The 21,563-nt window shown below is 31.9% G+C and overlaps 2 protein-coding genes and 1 long non-coding RNA gene across 5 annotated transcripts in view; 2 read left to right on the forward strand and 1 right to left on the reverse strand.

The window, feature by feature from the left end:
* The window catches only part of LOC106614488 (tol-Pal system protein TolA), a 43,637-nt gene that overhangs the window by 10,703 nt on the left and 11,371 nt on the right, over positions 1–21,563 (reverse strand). The gene's annotated exons all lie outside the window — the stretch shown is intronic.
* Positions 2,967–4,312, forward strand: LOC138856951 (uncharacterized). Its single transcript, XR_011395912.1, has 2 exons — positions 2,967–3,092; positions 3,168–4,312. It is a non-coding gene; the product is annotated as an uncharacterized lncRNA (long non-coding RNA).
* On the forward strand, positions 13,016–13,981 carry LOC106614429 (uncharacterized). Its single transcript, XM_014230178.3, has 3 exons — positions 13,016–13,139; positions 13,196–13,293; positions 13,367–13,981. The coding sequence occupies exons 1-3, from the start codon at positions 13,061–13,063 to the stop codon at positions 13,730–13,732; spliced, it is 543 nt and encodes a 180-aa protein (XP_014085653.1). The 5' UTR covers positions 13,016–13,060; the 3' UTR covers positions 13,733–13,981.

Here is a 21,563-nt window from a genome sequence, read left to right on the forward strand (position 1 = left end):
TGGATGGAAGTATTCTAAGCAACAAGCGCAAGTTATAATAAAACTGTGTACATTTCCGCATGCAACAAAAGACAGTAAGTATGTAGCATAAGCGAGTAGAAAAGCTTTGAAAGAGGTGAATCGAACACACAGTTTGCAAATAACAAATACGCTGGACGAGTTCAATGGAAATAAATTATAAGAAGTGATAGAATTAATGAAGTAGTCACTGTCTTAGGATCAATAATACATTGGTTAATTTTCTTTACCAGTAAATTGTTGATGAACGTTCTGAGCTGTAACAAAGCCAACAAGAAAGTGACGGATCAAAATATATCCTAACGACTTTTTCATTTCTTTTTAAGAACGTCGCAGTTCAAGAAACTATATGAAGTATCAAAATTATATATCAAGTCACGCTTAAAGTTCGTTAAAAGCGTTGACGTCCTGTATGACGAATTTATCAGCTCAAATTAAACTGAACCTCCATCCTGGCATTACTAAGAACCAGTAGGCGTGATACCCGGCCAGTATAAGCTAACCTAATCTTTGAGATCTCGTTTTCTAAAGTAAAGTAAGCGAATACGTTTGTTATTTTCTTGCATCTCTTGAGCTCATCCAGAAAAACATATGTTTAGTACTTACCAGATTTTGTTTGCAATAATAAGATTCACCCAAATCTCATTTGTGATGTCAACAAAAAACACACCTCAAAAAGTTCTTAGTTATTTCTGATTCAGATTTTTTAAGTTTCGGTTCCAGCACAGTTTTTGAATAAATTGTTTTTTTAATTCATACAAAAAAATAAATAATTTCTTAATACAACTTTATAACATTTCCATGAATGTTTAGCTGTCATAAAACAGCACAACAATGAAACAAGTAGGATAATGATATAAAACATAAACAATAGAATAACAAATAAACAACAATATAAAGACAACGCTTATATACAGCTTTCTACTAAATAAAGCATTTTAATGCGAAAAAATTAAAACGCAATAACCGAAAGCGACCAAAGCAAGCCGACTCTAGTAACGCTAAAAGTTTATGCGAGAGAACATTAAAAATACACGATTGAAAAATAAAAATAGCTATGAATTAGTTAATCAAAGAACTAAAAATAGAAAGTCAGAAATCATTCAACATTTGTTAAAAAGTCAAAAGACAAATGGCAATAACGCATTCAAGATTTTGAAAGTCAAACATTTTCAAACAAAAAAATCTTTGCAATCTCTAGGAACAGCGATTAAACATTGAAAAGAAAAATAACAACGCGTGGTCATTGGTAGCATCCGAACCGGCTTACACAGCCGGCAAAGCCATAAAGATAAAAGCAATAAAAAAATCTACTTTATAAATATGCGCGTGGGATAAAACTTGTTCTGGTTGGCAGAATACTGGCCTAAGGCAATTTTGTAAACAAAGAAAGAAATGTCTGCGAAGAGAACGAGTGTAACGAGTTAATGACTAGTGACTGATCTACAAGCTTACATCGACCTGACAACGCGCTTACTCTTTTAGCCATATTGCAAGAAAGTCGCGATTAGTTTGGTAGTTTAGGAAAAGAGAAAGAGCAGATTTTCTCGAACGAGTATGTGCGTTAAGATATTGTTTTACCTATGAAGAGTAGCTGTTTAATTCGAGACATATTTGTTTCAACTTTTTATAGTGTTGTTGACACGAATTTATAGTGACGCGGATTGTTTGCAAAAAAAATAGGAATGACAAGTTGCCAAAAACAGGTTGAGAGGTTGGTAAAAACTCACAAAAAGAGACACAATGTCATTGGCAAAAAACGGGTTGATAGATTGGTAAAAACTTAAAAAAATAGATACAATGTTGACATATAAAAAGTACATTAAAAAATATTTTTAAAAAAGTTGCACCTGTTATACATTTTTTAATAAAAACATTTAAAAAATAAGTTAAATAATATTATTCGACTATCAAACTAAACAATTTAAAATATATGTTTGCAAATATCTTTGAACAGAATCACTAAGCGTAGGTTTAAAATTATTCTGAAAAATATTGCCACCTGTTTAAATTTTTTTATTTAAACAAATTGATGAAATAAGTGAAATTTTAAAATTTTGATTTTAAATTGCGCAAATTAAAAATTTAATTCGACGACATTTCAAGAAGAAGAAAAGGGTTGCCAACTGTTTAGAACTTTTAATCCGAAACATTTATAAAATTAAAAAACACTGACATATGATTATGAAAAAAATGTGGTTTTCGATATCATATAGTTCAACATATTTTTGAGTAGCGTTGCCAACTGTTTCAAATTAGCTATTACAACATATAAGGCACTTTAAACTAGACAGACCTAGCTAAAATTTGTGACGGTAATAAATTTTGAAAAGATTATCAGTGAAAACGTAAGTTTTCTCAAAAGGAGTTGCCAACTTGGCATTTATTTCTCTTAAAATATACATATGTAAATGCGCATTTAGAACAAGGTACAGCAATATCTGGACAAGAACAATGTGTTGTATTTTAAGATCTGAAGAAGTAAGGTTACGTTGCCTAGAACTGCTAGAGACGCCTGTCCATTGTGATGCCCAGAACTTTTAAGCATGGCTCAAGAAGACCGTCGTATATCAACAAGAGCCTACCCATCACCAAATATTTTGAGGCGGCTAATAACAATTCCAGCCAATTCGCCGGGTTCGTAAAAATATGGCAACCGATATGTTTCAACCTTAGTCCGGAGAAAGCTGTTGCTCTGCTATGGGAGTGAATGCATACCTTCCTAAAAGAAGCCGCACACCACAGTGGTCTGGCAGTCTGGAACAAGAGTTGATTAATGGCTCCCGACAGAAGACTACCGCTTCAATGTTTCCCTTCAGGAAGATCATTAATTGCTGCTTTGAGTCCAAAATTTAGTATGCTAAGAAAGAGCATTACAAAGAGGCTTCACTAAGTACTTAACAAAGATGTGCCTAAAACTCTTTGCAGCACTATGTAGTTATAAGATCATAAATATCTAAGTGCTTATTATTATCTCACATCGATATCTTGCTTCGTTTCCCGGTATGTATTTTCACATATTCGTCACTAGCTCGCTGTCAGGCGAGCATATCCAACACCAACTAGTGCCCTAGGTAAGTTAACCCAACACTGTCGTTTATTATTTAGCCGTTTTACTACTTTATTCATTTATTTACGTTCTATCACAGCCACAACAAAAACAAAAACAAAGTGAGAATGACAAAAACACAAACAAAATCAACCAACCATGCAAGTCATTTGCATTCACCGAACAAATTAATTTGCTAAACAAGAATGCATGCGAATCAATGAAGTTGTTGTTATTGTTATTGTTATTGTTTTTGGTTTTGTTGTTGTTGTGCTCGCAAACAAAGTAAATAGCATACAAACGAGGAGTTAACAAAGCAAATGTTAGTAACACTAGTAGAGTCTGACGCAGCTCGGCAGAGCGCCAACAGTGTGCGGCAATAGTATGTGCACAAATGGAAATACATATACACTTATGTATTTCTATAGATGTGCATCGATATAAACCACAAGCATGTAAAACCTCAAAACAATTTTCAACACTTGAACCAACTTCAAAGCTCAGGCTGCGCTTTTTCTCACCGTCACAACTGGAGAAGGTCTCATTCCCGGCTGGAATATAGAACAGCAGCAAAAACACGTGGCTACAAATTTACTATACATATATGTATATGTATATAAACATATATATACTCTTAACTACATTACTTGAGATTATACTAAAATAAAATTAACTGCTGTTGCGACTTGTGCAACTTGTACGAAACCCCTTGTCACTGCTCATTACATACAAATACATTACTCTTCCTCTTTTTGCTCGAGCGAAACGGAGTGTGGCTTGTCTGTCTTGCAATTTGAGCATGAGACTGTCTAACCAAACAAAAATTTGTCCAACAACCCATCAGTTGTTTTTAAGTCCGGAAAAAAAATAATGACTATTAGGGTGATACTTAATTAACGAATTAAAAAAATTTTAAGCGAAATAAATAAATTTTGATATATTATACTGCACATGCGAAATCATATACTTATGAGGGTGTTACTTAATTGTCTTAAGCCTGCGACGCTGACCGCAACCAAAGTTATACAAGGTATATTTTAAAAAAATTGGTTCAGTATCGAAAAAGTTTATGTTAATCCGAATTTTAGATGCTGTACTATGTGCTTTAAGTGTATAAAAATGCAGCCGAAGTTATACAAGATATTTTTGATCACCTTAATATTGAGTTTCCAGTAAGAGAATCAACTTTTTTTTTAAATTTGTAATTTTATAAATTATTCTCCGAACTTTAATGCCACCTTCAAATTTTTAGAACGTATTTTCGACTTAAGTACTATCTATTTTGGTTATAGAAATAAAAATTTTCAATTTTTAAGAACCACCCTAATATACAAACAGGCTTGTATGTATCGTTATCCGTACATTTTCACTTCGCCGAGTGCAAGCACACCTCTGGCATTGTGTCGCACATTTCAAGGGCACAAGTCAGGCGAGTTGCTGGCAGCAGTCGCCGCTTGTTGCTGCTCAGATTACAAAACCTCACTCTAAGCCAACACCGTAACTCAACAACTACAGTGAGTAGAGGTGTGCGCTAATTTATCTGCAATCGTACATACATACGTACATACTCGGATGTACATGAGTTAAAATGTATGTATGTACATATGTATGTATGTTATTGCATTTGTTTGTGAGAACACGCGCAACGAGTCATGCATGCTTTTACAAAAGAGTCATTTGTACGGAATTGTGGTAAAATTCATCTCGCCAGCGCCACATCATTCACCTATTCGGGGTTTGATTTACATACTGGATCTTTTATATACATATATACATAAGTATAAACACATTTATGCATATGTATATGTACTCTGTAGTTAAGTGTATCTGTGCTTTATTTGCATGCAAATGAGTTATCTATAACACAGTCGCATGTTAATGTCTTTATTGTTGTTGCATGTACAAGTATATCTGTTATATTTCCACCTATTATTCAATACCTTTTGTTTTTGTTTTTATTTTTGTTTACTACCGTAAATTTATAAACTACGTCGTATTTATTTGCACAGCAATAACTGAATTTCGGTTTGTAAATATTTGCATAGACAATTAAAAAAACATTGCCTGTGATTAATGTATGTACATATGTGCGTATGTATATTTGCATAAACCTATATTTACAAACCTATAGTCTGAGCGGGTATATGTAGCTCTTTATAGAGTCAATCGTTTGTTGAGTTAGGTCTGACTCAACTAAAGCCACTACAAATAGTATTGCATTAGTGTCTAACCGAAACCGAAATCGAAACCGAAATACAGGCAATCGAATACTAATTTAATATATATTATATTAGAAACATTTTTTTTTTCATAAATTATGCATTATTTCATGCTTAAGTTATGCATATTCTAATATAAAAATTCAAAATTTTAAATATCTTAATTTTTTTACATCAATATTTTGAACGGGATTTAAAAAATCTTAAAAATTTAAACTTTCAATATTTTTTACAAAATTTGCTTGAATATGATTTTAAAAAAAATTTTAAATTCAAACATTTAATAATTTTTACAAAATTTGCTTGATTATAATAATAAAAAAATTGGAAAACTTTAATATTTTAAGTATATACATAAATATAATATAAAGTATGATATTAAACTTTTAATATATTTTACAAAATTTGCTTGTATATGATTAAAAAAATATTCAAAATTTAAAGATTTCATATATTTCACAAAATTTGCATGAATATGATTGAACAAAGTTTTTGAAAATTTAAAATTTTAAGATAAGATAAACTTTTAAGATTTTAAAAAATTTTCTTGAATTGAAAAAAATTTTCTATAATTAAAAAATTTTTGGAAATTTAAAGTTTTTATATTTTTTACAAAACTTGCTTGAACATAATTAAAAAGAAAAATCTCGAAAATTTTAATTTTCTAAATTTTGTAAAAAAAATTGTCTGCATATAATAAAAAAAAATCTTGAAAATTTTACCTCTTAATATTTTTACAAAATTTGTTTGAATATGATTAAAAAAAAAATTTGGAATTTAAACTTCTAATATTTTTTTTACAAAATTATCTTGAACATAATTAAAAAAAATCTCGAAAATTTAAATTTTCTAAACTTTGTAAAAAATTTACTTGAATATAAAAAATTTTTTTTTTGAAATTTAAAACTTTTAATATTTTTTACAAAATTTGCTTGAAAATTATTACAAAAAACTCTCGGAATTCAAATTTTCTTTAATATACTTAAAAAATATTGAAAATTTAAACTTTTGATATTTTTTCTATAAAATTTGCTGAATGAATAAATAAAATATTGAAAATTAAAACTTTTAATATTTTTAGTTTTTAAAATTTTCATTGAGTATATTAATTCTACCTTTTCTCCAGAATATTTGAAAAAAATCTTAAAAGTTTTAAAAAAATTCCGTAAGATTTATTGAATAAAAGGTACATAATATTGTAATTCACAAAAGAAAACTGATATACAAGCTGTACTTTCCAAATATAACCTAAAACTTTTTTTTCAATTTTTGTTTCTTAAAGTTTTATGTTTTTTTCCTTTAAGTCTTTTTTTTTGTATCCTTTTTATTAACATACTTGTATATATATGTACATACATATTTTTTAGAAGAATTCAACTAAAATCTATTAAGAAATAAATATTTCTCCTCTGTTAATGCCAAAAAATTATTTATTCTCTCAAACAAGGGCTAAAATGATACACACGGGTAGAAAACGTAGAGCTAGATAAAATTTTCTTTATCAAATTTAGAAGATAAGAAAGCGTTATATTTAAAATTTTACACAAATATTTTAAATAAAGAAGAGACAATAAAGAACCATTTCCAAGACTTTGTAAAAAGGGCGACGATACGGACAAAATGTTCAGTTTTTCGGAGGTACTTATTAAAGATATTCAAAATCAATCAATATAATGATCGACAGCGGCTGATTTTAAAAATATTTATACTGAATACATAAAAGAATTTTAGAGTACTAAACCTCAGTACTCTCAAGTACAAAAAGGCTTTGAGATCTTGCAATTTTAAATGTTTCGAAAATACTTAAGATCACTCAAAAGAAAACTCGAAAGGTACTAGAAATTATTTAAAAATTGTCAGCACTTAGCATAACTCGTAGTAAGAACTGCTGTACCAAGCCTCACTTTTACTCAATACCGATTTTAAGTATCCAGTACCAATTGCCATATATAAAATTAACTTCTGTTTTAACAATCGGTTACATAACCTATCAATTGCGTGGTTTATGACCTTTTTGCTTTTCAGCGTGAAAAATTAGAACATCAATATTGATATTACTATAAAGATATATTCTAACAAGCACGAAATAGGATCATATCTGATTGAACCCTAGCAGAGAGGAGGGGGCACTATCGTTGCTAATGCAGTAAAAAGATATATTTTCTTCTGCTGTTTTTCATTTTTCATTTGAAAATTTTAAATTATTCGTCAAATTTTAGTTTCTTCTTATACTACATGTATATAGTATATATATGTATGTACCATATATACATATGTATGTGTATATAAACGAGTATACGAGGAATATGGTTGGGCAAATAACATTTGTATACCTTGTACTAATAACTCGATTACTTTTCCATAAAATAACGAATTACATCGGTGAACTCAACACAAACAAAAATAACACCAATAACAATAGCAAAAGTTACTAACAAAACAACTTTTTACAACCCATTCAAAATCATCTAATGACGTGATTCCATCAGCAGAAACGAAACAAAAAAAAACAGCTGCTGACCCAATACCAGTGAACATATCGTATAGGAACAAAAAAAAATTAAAACAGAAACAAATGTAATAATAATGAGGGTTAGTCTTCGCTTAACAACATAGTCTAACATGTCCTTGACAAGGTTTTTTTGTCCAAAATAAATTCGAGCAATAAACACGAACACGAAATCTCATTCTTTGGCAGAGACGCAGTAAATTCAGAGGAAATGTAAAATGAGTAGTTTTTACAGTACAGAGTGGTCATTAAAGTTATATTAGCAACGAAAAGGAGAATACACAGAAACCTGAGCTAAGCAAAAATCGCAAAAACAACCAATCAATAAGTCAAGTACACATTGCTAGACAAGGTACCGAAGGCAAAAGGCCACAACAAAAAACTCTTATTGCTATAAAAAACATATAAAAGTAGTAATTTGTGTGAGCGGGAAAGGGCGAGTGTAAAAAAAATACAGATGTTTCCAGTCGGGCTAGCATTACATAAAAAAATATTCGAACACTTTGACCGGCTCGCGTGTCAAGGACAAATGAGTGGTTCACACGACATGGCGCTGTGTCTATGCTGTCATTTAATCGTAGCTGCTGCTTTTTCTTCTTTTCCACTCAGCACATATATGTACGAGTATATGTACATATATCGCCTACTTTTAGCGCCATTGTCTGAGGTCATTTCAATTATTTTATTAAATACTAAATGTCCGACAAGTAGCCGCACGCAAAAGCAACCATCGTTTTGGCGACTAGAGCTCGCTGGCAGGCAACACACATACAACTTAATTATTTATTAGTTGTAAACGCTAAATAATTCAGTGGTAAGAGAAATTAAACACGAAATGTACATAGATTACTATAATATTGATTTGACTGGGGTGGAATGCTATCAAACAGACCATTGACTTGTTGAACGAACGTAATGCACCAAGTGGTTGACCCAAGAGCGCAATTTAATATTCTTGGAAATCTAATTGATTTGAGCGCGGTGTTCTTGCTGAAGCGGTCATACCATCTGATGATTACATTTTATATAAGGTTGGCGTAAAAAGTACCTTCTTCTGCATGACTCTTTCTCCAGGCTGTTTATAACCTTTGTATAGTGGGCTGGTTCATCTTGACAAAAAAAAATGTTTAACGCTGCTTCTCTACAGCAAATAAAATTGTGTGAACATTGTATGGCCGATAATTTATCAAACAACTTATCTACAGCCAATATATAGAAGAGACGGTATATTTTTCTCGAAAAATATTGTGAATTAATGTATACGTTTGATCTTAGTATTCAAACCTTATTTATGAAAGAGAGATAAAGAGAGAACGCTAATACTTATGAAATGTTCTATGTTGTAGAACAAGCTCTGTCGATCCCTTTAACATATATATTCAATGTTTGACGCTTGGCCAATAATCTTATAATACTATTCTAAAGAGAGGTTAAGTGTTAACGTTTATCCAGTTTAGATTCTACATATATAACTGTATTTAGGCTAAGGAGGGTTTATAACTCTTTATAGTAATTAATATAATATTTTCAATGAATACCACATTTCTATAAAAAATTAACTTTTAGAGTTTTTTAACAAACTCGAGTTTACTTATCATTTTCTTATTTAGCATTAAAAATATTTATAACCGCAAAAAAGCCAAAAATATTATTTAACTCACGTTAAACCCTAACCTTAAACTCGAGTTTATGACAAAAATTTTCCAAACTTTCCCGAACTTTCAGTAACTAAAACACTCACTTTAAATACTACCCTTAAACTCGAGTTTATAACAATTATTTGTTCTACTTCACACTTTCTGTTATTAAATAAATAAGGATTGTTGTTTAAGTCTTTAATAAAGATTTTTGTGAATTTTTTTTCGGGAATCATTTTTGATAAAACAAATCTCTAAAAGATTTATGAAAAATTGTGAGTTGGAAACAATCACAGTTTAAGTTCAGAGAAGTAGACTTACAACTCTTTGTCTTGGAATGAAAGTTCAATGTATTAAAGGATCAACTATGGACTAACTTGAAACATTTGCGACATCGAGACGACAGCAATCGAGAAACATTAGATATCTGATTACAGACTCGTTTACATAGCTTCGGCCTAAATAACTCTAACTCAAGAAAAAGAAGAAGAAGCTGCAGCAAAAACAACTTTGGAAATACTCGAAAATGCCTCTACGCTCAACAAAATTTTCTTATTTCCAAAAAAGTTGCTTGGCTGTCACTGATCAAAAACCGGCACACTCAAGTGTTTAAATTAAACGAAGAACGCTTGCCAAATAAAATCGTGTATTTCTCCGCCGTCTATTTGCTCACAATTCAGTGAAAGTGTTTTCCCTGGTATTTTTAGTTTATTACGAAATTCATTTGGAACTAAGCCAATGTGATAATCAATAAAAACATAAAGTGCGAACACATGTAAAAGCTCGAAATAAAATCGAATACACTAAACACGAAAGAGTAATATTCAGAGCTCCAAACCAATAAAGAAAGCTGTCGCCACGGAGTCGCTGACATCTGATTAAATGCGTTAAAGCAAAGACGTAAGTCTGATTGTCACAAAAGGAGCCGGCATACAGCCGAAAGGTTGGCAAAGCCGAGCAGATTTCAACAAATACAAAAGTGTGAAAGGTTTGACAGTAAGCCGGATGGTGAATGATGTCACCACAGCTGTCAAAGGAATGTGATTGAAGGCGTCGATTTGGCTATCTAAAACACTAATCGAAAATTGTGGGTTGTTGATGTGAAAACTGGTGAAAGAGAAGCACGACAAATGGGAAATACTCAGTGGATATAATGTTCATGCTGCATAATATGTAAATAACTGTATATACCATACATAAGTCATGTGCTCTTTACATGTAATGAGTTTACGATTATAACTCAAAAAATCAATACTAAACGATAGAATTGCGTGTCATAAGAATCCATTTAAAATGGTCTCTAAAATGTGTAGGAGTTACATATTTTTACAGTGTATTAGGTCTCTAAATTTAGTTAGTATCAAAAACTTCGTTAGATCTGTATAAAATAATACAGATAAACAAGCTTGAATTCTTAAGCACTTTTGGATTTGTCATCAAGTACGCTAAAAAGTCAAAATATTGTAGTCTTTTACAATATTTGTCTAAAAACCCAGTAAAAATGTGGTAAGTTAAGGTTCTGAAAACTAACACTATAACAAATTTTAAAACTATAATCAGTTCCAATAGGACCTAACTTTCTAGACTCGCCCTTTAGCCAGTACTCTTGCATTATCTAGTATATCAGATCGCACAAAAACAACACTTTAATCTGTGAATGTTGAAAGTGCTCGAAAAGAGGCTAAATCTCTGTGATAACCGATAGAGACACAAATAATACAGCAAATTTACTATAACCCTGATTTGTATAATTGGCAAATGAAATTCTTCCAATATAATAGAGGTCTGTTGTGTTGACAAAGTGGAAAAATTGTTAAATTTTTAAAATTTTAAATAAAGCTTTTTACCACAAAATTCTGAAACTTTAAAAAATTTTAAAACTTTTTTTTTTGGAAATTTTCACCATGATGAATTTTCACCGGTTCAACTCTTCGATTTCAGGCAAAAATATGTATTTTTTTCGACAATTAAGTATATTGACCGGATGGATCTAAGTTTACTCACATGTATATCCGGGCTTGGACTGTAAGCTCAACAACATCCCTTCAAAAGTATACCTTGGAACAATAGCAACAATGTTTTGACTCTGTGAATAGATTTAGATGGGTGCGATTAAATTTGTCAATAATTTCTATAGTTGGCTATGAATCCCGTTTTGGCTGCAATGCACTAAATGTATGCCATTTAGAGTCAATTCAATTGGTATACCGCTTAAACGGAAGTGAGCTTTGATGAAACAGCACTCTGTAGTCTTTCGTGAGAACAATGTCAATAGTTTCTTCTTACTCTCAAAGCAACAACATATATAAGAATACTCTTAAAAATTGTTATAAATCATATTTTCATTAGATACGCCCCACTCACCCTCCAAACTACTAAATACAATGCGATTCCATTCATTTTACTCGTCTAATTCTGCTTACAAACGAGGCATTCCTAAAATCTTATTAATTAAATAACTTGAATGCATCTGTCATTGTCGACAATACATTCCTGCAGCGAATTCCTCTCATCAAACGTCACGCGTTACACATCGCATAATAACTCACTCATACAAACAGAGTTTATAAAGGCATTATGACTTATAAATATAACTATATGTAGAGATATTTAAGCAAATTCTGCACTCAATGCCCACAAAGTGCATTCAATTGCCGCAATGCCACTCACTCAATTTGCTCAATTTCGTTGCGCACGACCAAGTTGAAGTTCAAGAAATTTCGGTTGCATATCAACGGCAGTGGAGGTACTCAAATTGATTTGTAAGGCAGCAGGCATTTATACAATGATTGCATACATTTCTTCAGTTATTTGTATAAGTGTGCGTAATTAATTGTTAATGCCACTTTAATTGAATTAGTTGTAGGGTAGATTGTTATTACAGTTATATTTATTACACTCATATAATATTTCAAATGTATGTGTGAGTGCATGTATTAAGGTAGACATTTAGTGAAGGTTAGAGTAGGTCAAATGTAATAAATAACTGTTTTTAATTAGTTATTGCTTGTCGCTTTGGTTTGGGATGGCTCAATCGCCATATTACGATCTTTCCGAAGCGGAAATTTGCACTTTAGCGACAGAAAAAATACGCAGGAAAACCAAATCTCGTTTAAAACCTTTCGCTGGCAATTATCTATAAAAGTTTATTGTAGCACCTCCACATACTTCTTTCAAAATAAATCAGAGATTGAGACAAATTCTAGGTTCAATGACTATTCCTCAAGTTAGAGAACTATACAGTAGTAGAACGCACAGAGAATCGACTCGTTCCCAATCCACTGATAGCGCGACAGCCTTTTCTTGCCAACCCAAACGCTTTAGGGTTACCTGCGATTCCTTTGTGACCTGTCACCCATAATAGTCTTACCACAAAGTGACTTAATGCCATGGATAGCGAGGACAGGCCTTCTTTAAGCAGTGTTGAACGCCCGGTTAGTCAAGCGAAAAGATCCACAAAAATGTGTTCAATGTGAGTCAATCCATTTGCGATGGAATTAGGTAAGTAAGTAAGTACATAAATGTAGAACATATTAACGTTACTAAAGTAATTTGTAACACAAATTTGACATGCCTTATTTGCAATTAGCTCTAAGCTCAAATCTTTTCAAAACATCTTACGGCAGCCATGTCCGCACGTTTGAAGTTTAAACATCTTATCTGCTGCCTAATACTTTTGCCGTTATTACTGCTATCCGTTCCCATAGGTAAGCGAATAAGATCAAAAATATTCAAGCTTAATAAAGTAATAAACTTTTTGCAGATCACCAATTGTTGGGCAGAAGCTGTGGGCGCGCTCAAGGTGAAGCGCGTTATTTTATACCCTTTCGTGGCAGTTGTTTTCACATACCCAAAAAATCGGTGAGTTGACCTGACACCTGACGTTTAGCCAAGTTTTACACCATAGTAGTGACATATTCACTTAATTATTTAGATGAACTGGTTTACGGGCTTGCGCTATTGCTTACTAAATGATCTCACTTTAGCTACTCTGGATGAGCACGAAAAAATGGTGTTGATCACACGGCATTGCCTACGTAATAGCATGCTTCAAGAGTATTGGTTTGGCGCTACGGATCTGGGTATTCCTAATGCGTTTTGGTATATTAGTAACGGTTTGCCAGTACGGTATGGACCAAAAAAGTCATTGGAGGTGGAATCTACAGAGCACTGCCTCAAATTGAATGTTCACGCAAATTCAACAAGTATCGCGAAAGATTCATGCCTCTCCGTGCACCCTGTAATTTGTGAGCGAATGGAGAGTGGCACATATTTAAGAAAATCTAATCAACTTTTGTAAAAAGCGTATTTTAAAAGACGTTTCGATTTAACAAACATTTTGAAAGTATTGGAGAGGCATTGGCAGAGGTGGCGCTTGAACTAATTTTTGACAATTTGTCTTTATATGAAGCTAAATTGTTTGATTTAAGTGATTTGTTAGTGTTTAATTATTTTAAAGAAACCTTAAAGACTTGCCGTTTGTTGGCTGAACGGCTATTTTTATGTAGCGCTTTCGATGACCTTCTTATTAAAAAAGATTTAAAATTAATGGTTAATCCTTGTAATCGAAAACCTGAGCCGAGTGCTGGTTGGGCGAGTAAACATTTTGTGGCGGCCCCAAAAGTATGAAAGAGATTATCGAAAGATCTTTTATTTGAATCTAACTAGATGGAAGCTCGAATTATTTTTCTATTCTTTTTTGCATCAGAAAATAATCGTGCATAAATGAGTTTTGCCTTCAAGAAGAGAGCTCAAAATACAATATATATTCTGATTTTCTTAATTATAATACGATCTCGGAAAAACAAGCTAGCATAAATTAAAGAGCTCGAGAAATGGATCGAAGAAATCAGTTGATATTAGATCGATGACTACCAAAAACTAGATCCATATATTGTACCGTTCGTGGTAGTTATCCTATATAAATTCGCTAATATTAAAAGTTCATGCTTAAACTCAGAAAATAAAGCTCACACAAGAGAGCTTCCAGTTTCGCGATATTTCGAAGCAATATTTCCGAAATAATTCGGTACCCGTAAGATTTTAGGTCTGACATCTTTTTCAAAAATCAAAATTTTGCAAAATATTTCTTTACAAAAATATTAAATCGAGTCGCAGCAAATTATTAAGGCAAGCCGTAGCATTTAAAGTGTGGTCACGGAAATGCAGGTAAAAGAACTCACCAGAAAATAAAGTAGTAATATTTAAGAAATTTATTATTTAATCCAATACACAACCGCAAAACTATTCACAAAACAATTTCATTAACATGAAAATATAAAAACATAATTTGCTGAAAATTAGTACCCAGAAAAAAATATTTTTATTTACAACCAACGAAATTAAAACGCTTTATTGCTTTATTGCTTTGTTTAATTTTTTATATTTAAAATTTTTAACCGTCATATGCACGTCAGATTAATATCATTGCAATCATTTGTGCGAAATGACTTAAATGAAGTCAGCGCGTTGACAAACAGTGCATAAATGTACAAAGGCGCCCATTCATCAGCTTACACTTTGTGGCCGAGTGATTGCGGTCGATTAAAAAAAATACGAATTGCTCGTACCGATTATGATTACTTCATACAAAAGTAGGTATGTATGTGAGTATAACAACCAAATTGATATCTCAAAAAGAATTTGAAGAAGAAAAATACAGCAATTTGATGATGCCACATATTTATTCATTATAAAAATATGTGTAGGTCACATTCAATTCACCGCTAATAAAATGCCCTCTACTGCTGCAGTAATTCTGGTCTTCTTCGTTGATAAAGTCTAAAAAAAGAATCTCTCTAGAAAATCTTCGAACAAAAACTAGTAATTGACAAAATTTAATTTTTTTTTTCGTACTCGTTTTGCTACTTAATATTTAGAAGAGAGTATCCACATTCTCTCTAACTGAAATCCTAAAACTACTACTTTACTATGTTCTTAATGGTCCCTCATATAATATAATATATCAGTCAGGAATCGAAGATAACTCTCCAAGAGTGCATTTAAGACTTTCTGGTTGCTCGAGTTATGTTGGAAACTAAGCAAAAAGCCTTCCTAAAGTGTTCTATTTGAGTATATTCTCTTTAATATTCAGAAAAAATGTATATTCAATTTATGGGTTATATCTTATATGTATGTAAATATATGCATATGTACAACAAAAGCATGCGCTTAAATGCATAAAACAGTTTTTCATCATTTAAATATTTTCAAGTATGATTGCTTGCATAAACAGGAAATTCATATGCTATATCGAAGTACATCCGGTAAATAATTAACTTTTACTATTGATTCGTATGCCACATTTTTGGGCATGATGTTGCTATAATATTTCCATGGTACTTTCTTTACAAAGTTTACCCATAAATAATTTTCGTCTATAAACAAACATCTAGAGGAATGCAAGAAAAATGCAGAGCAGCTGCATTGCTTTGCGGCAAAGAAATTTATTATTCATTTATTTTTTGCTTTTATTGCTTCTAATTATTAATCACATTCCATTCAATTGGCAGCCACACCTAAAATTCAAAGGAAATACAAAATATTTTTTGGATGAATAAGCATCTTTGAGCAAATATACATACATACAAAATTATGCATATAAAATATTTTCATAATTTCCAGATATGAAATATAAGTGTGTTGGTTGCTAACTTGTAGAGAAGCGGTGACCCAAGAATGAGAGTTTGAGTATTTTGAAGAGTGTTCGCAGGCATAAATGGAGATCTAAAAAGGTTTATATAAATATTTATTAAAAATTATAAGCTAAGCCATTTGCTAAATCACTTATATACACTCGAGTATATCAGTATATTTGGTGTTTAACATTATACACTGCTCAAAAGCATGGCATTTGAAAAAAAAAAAATTTAACTCTCCTTCAACACCACTATTTCGGTGCTTTACTCTATTATTTATGCTGAATGCACTAAAAATAAACCATAAACGCCAGTTAACTGCCACTTTAGTATTAAAGACTGCTTAAAAACTGCCGAAACTATTTTTGCTACTTTTGCTTTAACTCGCCTTAATTGAGGTTTAACATTAAACACCGCTCAAAAACACGGAGTTTAACAAAAAAAATCATTTAACTCGCCTTTTAGCAACAACCTTTTGACATTTTATTCTATTTCATATGTTAAATGCATTTCTTAAACACTACATTGGAAATACTAAACAGCTGTTTGTAAACACAAAATCCTAAACACGAGTTTAGGGCGCATATTAATGCGCTATTCTAATACCGTCTTAAAGTTCTTATAAGGAAAGAGCTTCTTCTAGTTGCTTTAAGAATACAAACAATCGTTAAACTCGTGAATTTATCGAGAATTTAAAATTATTGTTCAGCAGAAAATATTATTGAACATTATTTGTAACTGAAATACTTTAAGATTGGTCTTTTTAAGCAGTTAATTTGATAAAATTTGTATTTTTGAATTGCCGCTTATTCCATCGATTCGCCTTCCGTGTCGTATTTTCATTTTCGAATTGCATTGAGTTCATTGAACTCGCGCCACCTCCATTGTAGTATTAACTTTGCCTGTCCGCTTTGCTTGTGTGCCCAATTTTTACATGTCACTCACAAGCGCACATATACCCCCGCCACACCCTTTTTAATAAAAAAAACATAAGCAAAAGGCAAGTAATGCCGACCCACATGCTCTGCGACTTGCAACAGCCGCCGCCTCTATTAACGACGGTCGCGACGCTTCGCAGTTCACCGTCAGCTATTTGTAGCTTCACAGCACTACAACAACTCGCAGCCTCTTTTTGTTATCTTCTGCTCAATCGCTGTGGCAAGTCGCTGCATCACATATGTTAGTTTATGTACGTATATCGAACTTGATTCTTCAAGCCCATCCGTCACCGCCCCCCAGCACTGCAAAGCACTGTTGCTTAAGTAATTTTCTCGGCTGCTTAATTAGAGAATCTAAAATCTGTGTCGCCTTAATTGTTGTAATTTACAATTCCTTTTATTTTTTATTTTTATTTATTTTTTTTTCTGTTTTCTGTTAATTCGTTGGCTCTGTTTTATTTCCGCCACTCTGGCATTGTTAATTTTTCTTCACTTTGTGTTTTATTGTTGTTGTGTTGAATGCAACACTAACTGTATATTTTCAATGATAATTTATTTGTTGTCTTTGTTTTGTGTTGTTGCCTATATTTCTTTATTTCCTCTCCACTCAGTTGCGCGTGAGTTGCATTTATTTGCTTTAGATTACCTTAATTCACCCGATTTTTTGGTTCAAAAAGTAAATAATTTTCACTTTCTCTATTTTTGGCTCATTATTTGCTATAATTTATTTTCTTGTGTGTAAATAATCCACATTAATTCAGTATTTGGCAAGTGTTACTTAATTAAATTTCCTTTTTCCAAATAAAAAAATGTGAGGTTCAATGACCAGGATAATATATATATTTTTTATGAAGCGTTTTCGGGTTTACTCATATATAAGCAACTGTTAACTTTCGAATCAGAAAGAATGCCAATTCTCAAGTCCCTTCAGATATTAAAGGAACTGATAAAGCATTCTATGTAAGTAATTATCTTCTGAATAATTTTATTAAATTTTTTTTAATTACTTGACAATAAAAAAGTTCTCGCCTGATTAAGGGAAATTTTGACAAAGATCAATTATTATTCGCACAAATTATTATGCAACACGCTCTATAAATCATAAATCGGGGAAGTAGACGTCGTGCACCATAAGTATAAAACTACAAAATGGAACTACTCAGAAATAAAATTCAAACGGTTATCTCATCGCTAATAAAATTACCAGTTATAATTTTAGGAAAGAAAATTTATTGTAAAGTGTAGTTTTTGAGAAATAAATGAGCATATACTTTCTTTTTAGCATAAGGTAACCCACAATAAAATATATTTCATCTAACGCTTAGTCCACAGAACCACTCCAACCACTGCACTATATAGATTACTCAACCTACCATCAATTGACATTGCAGTGGAAAGCTCTACAGTAAAATCAGCTGTAAGACTCGCGGCGTTAGATGAATTCTTCAGACGGTTGGTGGATAAACTAGACCACATATCCTACGCTTTATTTGAAAGAGAAGGTTTTAAATCATCTACACACACTGACCTAAAATGGATTATGAAGTGGGCACTGGAATATATTGCTCGGTGCTGGCTCTTAAGCGACCTTTCAAGCTTTCGGAATACTTCAGTATCTTCCAGGCGGAAGTCTATATAATATAATCAATTTACGAGTATACATCGAAAGTCAGATGACAGTTGAGGCAATAATCTCACATCGCAATACGTCCGAGAATGTACTTAAAAGCAGGGAGGCAGTAGATGTAGTGTCTACCGAAAAGCGGCTGCATATATACGAGTGCTAGGTTCCAGGCCACAAAGGAATTCCGGGAAACGAAATAGCTGATAAGATTGTACAGTACAGGAAATACGTAAGTCGTTAAATTTTTTCGAAATTTCCGAAAGGGCTGACAGACGGATTAGGGTAAGATGAAATGATAATGGAATAATGTGCAAAAGCCCTTAAGAAATACAGGGATGTTTTTTACTCACACGATCTCGAAAGAACTGCAGAACTGTTGTTGGTGCAAGCCGAATGAGCATTAGTACCGACGAGACATGCAGAAAGTGCAGGGAAGTAGTAGTCCAGTATCAAGTGAGAGTAATGCTGGACCACCTCCTTTGCTTCAGATTGAGTCCAGCCTTATCTAGAACTCATCTTTATCTAGGAGCTTCGTAGTTCAAAGACTAGATGAAGTATCAAAACAATCACAAATTAAACTAAACCTTCATAGCGTGTTACTAAGGACCAGTAGATCTATGTGTGGCTTTAAGTCACACTTTTCTAATAAAGGTATTTAACTCCTCAGACTCGTTGTTTAACGAGCTCATCTCATCAAGGAACCCTGCACTTGATAAATAATTATTCAAAAATTTTAACTTTCATACATATACTTGTGTTTAAATGGTTATATAAATTTGTAATATATTTTTTTATTAACTGATAGCTTTATAAACTCGAGTTTATTGTAGATTTTGGTACTCAGCTATAAACAACACTCACGGGCAACAAATTTGCTATACAATTTTCTTTAACTCGCCTTAAACTCCACTTTTATTGGTGTTTATGAAAATGCCATATCATTTTTCAAACGAAATTTGGCAACGAATAGCAAATTATCATAAACTCAGAGTTTCAAAAGCACTCATATATAACATAACCTATACTACAAGTATTATATACCTGTAATATATATATAAAATTGAATTTCTAATAATTAAAATATGTAATTTTATTTTATATTTTTGCAAAATAAGCTTTCAAAATATTTTATAACTGCAAATATTTATTTAACTTTTTTGGTTCTACTACACAATCGCAATTTCTAAAGTAAATATTTTCGATGACCTCAGCCAATCTGAACAACTACAACCACCCATTCTAAATGACTCATACAAATGATTATCTAATATATTAGGGCTACAAATTGTCTTAATCTTGCAAATATTTTTAAGTGCATAATGCTATATTTAAACGTTTTTTTCTTTGAAATGTGTAGAATATAGTAAAACTAAATATTTTTTTGTATAAAAAGTCAAGCAAAACTTGAACTCGAAAGTGATAAGCGCGTAACTCATGCCGCTTGAAGTAGATAATGCGACTTGTGGGTAGACTCTAGATTTGGTTTTTGACTAAAATTTTTAAGCAAATAGTTACTTTATTATTGATTTTTTTTTATTATAAACCTTTAGATTAATAGGTGGCCAAACAAATTTTGAGAAACTGGTTTATGTTTGGGATAAAACCAATTATACTACTCAGCATGTCTGTATCTAAAAATACATTTATATATAAACATTTGAAAGAGTTTAAACATATGCACTCATATTTTTAAATTGATTTATAACTAGCTAATTTTTTGTTTTTGTAAAACCCTTAAACTCGCTGTCATTGTGATTTATTGTTGATTTTATAGCCGCAATTTTTCAGCAATTTTTTTTGTACGCCGAATTTACATGGCATACAAGTATATATAATATAATATAATATTATATCACGCCTTTCAAACTTCTTACTGCTTTTAAAGTATATTTTTATAGATTTTTTTATATACGCCAAATCATGGGCAACTTAAAATATTTTTCTATTTATATACACTTGGATTTTTTTTTCGCGGCACGTTTACGTGTTAAGAATCGTTCCAAGCAATAAGAAAGTCGAGAATTTTCATGCAAAGAATAAAAGCATCATGGAAGTCAAATGTGTTCATTTTAACTTAAAAAAATTTTATGGGCTCAGATGCTTTAAAAGCTTACAGCTTCGTAAGATAGACATAAAGCCGCCAATTTTAAAAATGTTGTCCACGGATATAGTTACGAATATATATCTGCAAGATCATACTGTCCGATTCGTATTTAGAACTTATTTCTAGTCAAGTTTCAACAAGAAGGTACTTAAACCAGAGAACTTAAAACAAAAAGTTCTCTGCTTAAACCATAAAACCATATACAAGTATTTAGTAGACGAACCGAACGTTTGACCGGCTACCACAAGCTTTTGAGCTTAAACGCACACCTCCAAGATTTGACTGGGCAGAGTTCCCCAAACTCTACTGTGTTGGTTTGAGAATTGGCATAACTACTCAGAAAATACCGGATTCAGCTCCAGCTTTCAAACAACTTGAAAAATATATTTCAAAAGCTTTAGAGCTTCGATAAGTTATGACAGATCGCCGAGTGCAAATATATTCTCAAAAACTCACTGCGTCGTTTAGAAAATAAGTAACACAACACTAACCAGAACTTTCTTTGAAATTCGGTTCGATATATGTACCATATTTATCCCACTTTAGCAAGCAATAGCCGATCCTGAAGCTGCGAAAAACTTCTCAAGAAATCTATTATCCGTACCGAGGTTTTGTATTAAGACACTAAGCAAAAAGTTCTCTCTCCGTTCGCTGAAGTACTCTTACTATCATATGTATGTTTTGTGCATATTATGATCCTTTAAGAAGTACGTCTACTACTTTCTTCAGTCACAAATTTCACGCTTCTTCAAATATTAGTTACCAAAACTGCTGAATTTAATCAAAAGTTTCACTGAATGAAAGCTATGTAGCTGTGCAAATGTGTT

The sequence above is a fragment of the Bactrocera oleae genome, chromosome 4 (assembly GCF_042242935.1).
Source record: "Bactrocera oleae isolate idBacOlea1 chromosome 4, idBacOlea1, whole genome shotgun sequence".
Taxonomy (NCBI): Eukaryota; Metazoa; Arthropoda; class Insecta; order Diptera; family Tephritidae; genus Bactrocera; species Bactrocera oleae.

Bases quoted from the DNA above. Each gene is read 5' to 3' on its own strand.
- LOC106614429 (XM_014230178.3), top strand. From the start codon at position 13,061: ATGTCCGCACGTTTGAAGTTTAAACATCTTATCTGCTGCCTAATACTT. The intron at 13,140-13,195 runs GTAAGCGAATAA...AACTTTTTGCAG, and splicing joins ACTGCTATCCGTTCCCATAG to ATCACCAATTGTTGGGCAGA. The intron at 13,294-13,366 runs GTGAGTTGACCT...TTAATTATTTAG, and splicing joins TTCACATACCCAAAAAATCG to ATGAACTGGTTTACGGGCTT.